General features: G+C 48.5%; 1 protein-coding gene across 1 annotated transcript in view; it reads left to right on the top strand.

Annotated features, from left to right (window-relative positions):
• The window catches only part of LOC143277613 (uncharacterized), a 236,577-nt gene that overhangs the window by 220,310 nt on the left and 11,267 nt on the right, over positions 1-5,000 (top strand). Inside the window, exon 4 of the mRNA XM_076582492.1 lies at positions 4,455-4,577. Within this exon, the coding sequence (XP_076438607.1) occupies positions 4,455-4,577 (123 nt within the window). The remainder of the gene's footprint in view (positions 1-4,454; positions 4,578-5,000) is intronic.

The following is a 5,000-nucleotide window of genomic DNA, read 5'->3' as shown; positions in this document are numbered from 1 at the left end:
AAGGCCAGAAGGCTCCAAAACGGCTCAACATCGCTAAGCTGAAAAGCATCACCATCAAACAGTCCTTTGTGGAGCTGCTGGAAGATCGTCTGGAATCCGCCTCTCTGGACAACCAGAATGTGGAGTCTGACTGGAGGACCCTGCGTGAGCTGATCTATAGTACAGCTTCAGAGACCCTTGGACCCATGACCAGAAAGCACAAAGACTGGTTTGATGAAAACTGTGATGAAATCAAGCAGCTTCTGGATGAGAAACGCCGTCTGCATCAAGCCCACCTGAGCAACCCAAAGTCCACATCAAAAAAGGATGCATACAATGCCATCCGCAGGACTGTTCAGCAAAAGTTACGCCAGATGCAGGATAAGTGGCTGAGTGACAAAGCTGATGAGATCCAGGGATATGCTGACAGGCACGATATGAAGAGGTTCTATGATGCCTTAAAATAAGTCTACGGCCCCACATCCTCAGGATCATCCCCCCTCCTCAGTGCAGATGGGAATACCTTGATCACCGAGAAGGAGAACATTCTCGGACGATGGGCTGAGCACTTCAACAGTGTCTTAAATCGCCCTTCCTCCATAAATGATGAAGCCATAGACCGTCTCCCACAAGTCCCCACCAACGAAGCACTGGACGATCCGCCAACACTTCTTGAGACCCAGAAAGCAATCCGTCTGCTATCCAGTGGCAAAGCACCTGGCTCAGACTCCATACCAGCAGAGGTCTACAAGGATGGAGGCACTGCACTGTGCTGACTGAGAAGCTTCATCAGCTGTACTCACTCATGTGGAAAGAAGAGACGATCCCCCAGGATTTCAAAGATGCATCTATCATTCACTTGTACAAGCGAAAGGGGAACCGGCAAGCCTGTGATAACCATCGGGGCATTTCCTTGCTCTCCATCACAGGCAAGATACTTGCCAGGATCCTACTTAACCACCTCACAGCACACCTTGACCAAGGTCATTTGCCTGAGAGCCAATGTGGATTCCGGAAAGAGCGCGGAACCACTGACATGGTGTTTGCTGCAAGGCAGCTGCAAGAGAAATGTCAGGAGCAAAATGCTGATCTGTTCTCCACCTATCTCACTAAGGCCTTCGACACCGTGAGTAGAGAGGGACTGTGGAAGATCATGGCCAAGTACGGATGCCCTCGGAAATTTATTTCCTTGGTCAGCCAATTCCATGAAGGCATGCAGGCTCGAGTCCAGGACAATGGTGAAACATCTGCTCCTTTTGCTGTCACAAATGGTGTCAAGCAAGGCTGCGTCCTGGCTCCAACGCTGCTCAGCCTCATGTTCTCTGCAATGCTTACTGATGCCTTCAGAGATGGCGATGTTGGAATCGGCCTAAAGTACCGAACAGATGGCAAGCTGTTTAACCTCAGAAGGCTTCAAGCAAAAACGAAGGTCATGACAGACATCATCAGAGACTTTTTGTTTGCTGATGATTGTGCCCTCAACGCTGGATCTGAAGCTGACATGCAACTCAGCGTCGACAAGTTTGCCACTGCCAGCAGGAACTTCGGCCTTACCATCAGCATGAGGAAAACTGAAGTTCTCCATCAGCCAGCCCCAGGGAAACCCTACGTTGAGCCCAACATCACAGTCAACGGTCAGAGACTCAGTGCGGTGGAGCGGTTCACATACCTTGGCAGCACACTGTCACGAAATGCGACCATCGACGATGAAGTGAACGTCAGGATTGCAAGAGCAAGCGCAACTTTTGGTAGACTCAATGCAAATGTCTGGAACAGAAGAGGCATTAGTCTTGAGACCAAGCTAAAGGTCTACAGAGCAGTAGTTCTCCCCACACTACTGTACGCCTGCGAAACTTGGACAGTGTACCAACGACATGCCAAGAAGCTGAACCACTTCCACACAACATGCCTAAGGAAGCTACTGAACATCAAGTGGCAAGACAAGACCCCAGACACAGAGGTGCTCGCAAAAGCCACCCTTCCCAGCATCTTCACCATCCTGATGCAGTCCCAGCTTTGCTGGGCTGGACACGTGGCGCGCATGCCAGACCATCGGCTGCCCAAAAGGCTCTTCTATGGCGAGCTGCAACAAGGGAAGAGATCACACGGAGGTCAGAAGAAGCGCTTCAGAGATACTCTGAAAGTCTCTCTGAAAGCGTTTGATATCAACCCTGACTCCTGGGAGGAATCTGCAGTGGACCGTGACAAATGGCGCGCTGCTGTGCACAAAGGCGCCAGGTTGTGCGAGGCCAACAGGACTGCTGCAGCTGTTGAGAAGAGGCAGGCCAGAAAGTCACGGGCAAACAAGCTCCCTGACAATGATATGCCTGTCTTTGTCTGCCCCAACTGTCAGCGAACATTTCATGCGCAGATTGGACTATTCAGCCATCTGCGCACTCACAGATAGATTCATGAGCATCCTTCCCCCCACCACACCACCACCCTCCCCCCATCCCCCATCTGGATGACAACGATGGTCATCATCGATCTCGATGGACACACCATATTATATATATGTTGTATGATTTAGATTTTAGAAGATTTATTGTCATCGTTATTGTTATCGTTATCTGTCTCTGTCTCTCTGTCTCTTCCTCTTCTTCTTCTCTCTCTCATTTCTGTCTTCTGTTGTTGGTGGTGGTTTTTTTCGTTGTTTTTCATATTAAAAAAAAAAAAAAAATCTAAATAACCACAGCGAATGCCTCATTGCTCATCGGCGAAGGGAGGAAGGTGGCAGAATGGTTAAGACACTCAACTGCCAATACACAGAGTCCGCGAGGATGTGGGTTCGAATCCCGCTCTCGCCCTTCCTCCCTGGAAAATCAAACTGAGCGTCTAGTCTTTCGGATGAGACGATATAAACCGAGGTCCCGTGCGCAGCACGTACTTGGCGCACTGAAAAAGAACCCATGGTAAAAATTATGTCAAGAAAAGAAATCCGCTCTGATAGGTGCACAAACTTACAAGCACGCACTCAAGGCCTGACTAAGCGCCTTGGGTTGTGCTGCTGGTCAGGCATCTGCCTAGCGAGATGTGGTGTAGCGTGTATGGATTTGTCCGAACGCAGTGACGCCTCCTTGAGAAACTGAAACTGAAACTGAAACTGTCACAAACTGATGACACTTCTCCACGTCACGATGTTATCATAATAATAATAATAATGGTATTTATATAGCGCTGAATCTTGTGCAGAGACAAATCAAAGCGCTTGTCGTCGAAAGCGCCCATCGAAACACTGCAAAAGTTAAAGCCTGAACCGGACTATAAATGGCGGGCGATTTGAATCAAGCCAGTTTCTCACCAGAGTCTGACACTGTGACGTCGGTGAAGGTTTATTCAAAATAAAAGCCTAATAAAGCTACGGTTTGGCTTCATTTATGGCAGAGAGCGAGATTTGCCTAGCAGCTTCCAATCTATATTTGAATTGACTTTGGAAAGTACAAAATGTGTCAGCTACACGTAATACAAAATTTGAATGCAGAGAAAAGGGGCGGAGCTAGAGCCGTTTGTGTTTGCACTAGACGTGTCTGTCAGATAAAAATAGCACCAGCACGTGGTACTGTCCGGTGAGAATTGGAAAGCATGCAGACAGCCCCTCGACGTTGGCAACCGTAAACGACCACATTGTTTGTAAAACATGCAAACGGAGAGAAATATGACGATCTACTAACCTTTCTTGGACTGAAATGATCACATAAACAGCCGGCGAGTGACCTCCACAAAAACTGTGATTGACGCTCGTAACCCCCGGCGCCAGTCTGAAGTGAGAGTGCTGGAGAGGAAGCAGTTTCGGTTTTGGGAGCAGGTGTGGCAGGAGTACACGGATATCTTTCTCCGCTAACAGCGAGTCGGTCTTTGTTTTGCTTTCACCTCCCGCATGTTTACATTTCTACCGGACACGTGCTCGCGCTTTTTATAGATAAACTCCGCCCCTTTCCCTTTTATGGATAGGCTCTAGTGCGCATGCGCAACCGAAACCTTGCTCTCGGGAGTTAAGACTTTAAGAACAGTCAGTGAAATCGTGTCGAAACTGACCCAGCTGTATTTGACCTTGACGCTCAACGTAACTACTGTTACATACGCTGGCAACTTGATGGTCCTCTGTCGTTTCCGGTTTCGTGTCGAAACACGTCACGTCGCTGGGCGATAAGCGGAAGAAACCTACTTTCGTTTTTCCGTGGGTTATCTCCCATGGTGTGTCCTTGTCACTGTGTGTGTGTGTGTGTGTGTGTGTGTGTGTGTTGTTGTTGTTGTTGTTGTTGTTGTTGCTGTTGTTGTTTTGTGTTTTGTTGTGGCGTCTGTGTGTGTGTGTGTGTGTGTGTGTGTGTGTGTGTGTGTGTGTGTGTGTGTGTGTGTGTGTGTGTGTGTGTGTTGTTTTGAATTGTGTTGTGTGTGTGTGTGTGTGTGTGTGTGTGTGTGTGTGTGTGTTGTTTTGAATTGTGTTGTGTGTGTGTGTGTGTGTGTGTGTCCCACAGCACGAAGTGACCGAAATGGAGGACTGTCTGTAGTGGCGGTGAGCGCATCTCTGTCGTCAACAGTGTTTGTGTCCGTCCTGCTCGCCCTCTGCATCCTCTGTTCCCGGCGAAGGAAGAGGAAAAGTACGTGGGGGGAAAAAACCCATCAAAAGCAAAGCGTGTGTGTGCTGAAAATATTTTCGTGTGTGTGTGTGTGTGTGTGTGTGTGTGTGTGAGTGTGTGTGTGACAGTGTGTGTGTGTGTGTGCGCGTGCTTTTGTGTGTGTGTGTGTTCGTGTGTGTGTTCGTGTGTGCGTGTGTGTATGTGCATTTGTGTGTGTGTGTGTGTGTGTGTGTGTGTGTGTGTGTGTGTGTGTGTGATGGGTGGGTGTGATCTGTATCTTGACATCTTTTTTCCTTGACAAGAATGGGTTAAATCACTGCTTGGGAGGTGGGAAAAACGCCTCTATTCACGGACGTGTGTGTGTGTGTGTGGTATAGGCTTATCGCTGGATGGCGTTGAAAAATTGAAGGATGTATTCTGAAACATTATTTGGAACTTTAGGCT

The sequence above is a fragment of the Babylonia areolata genome, chromosome 34 (genome assembly GCF_041734735.1).
Source record: "Babylonia areolata isolate BAREFJ2019XMU chromosome 34, ASM4173473v1, whole genome shotgun sequence".
Classification (NCBI taxonomy): Eukaryota; Metazoa; Mollusca; class Gastropoda; order Neogastropoda; family Buccinidae; genus Babylonia; species Babylonia areolata.
Note: the sequence above shows the minus strand (reverse complement) of the source record. Positions and strands in the feature narration are given on the sequence as shown.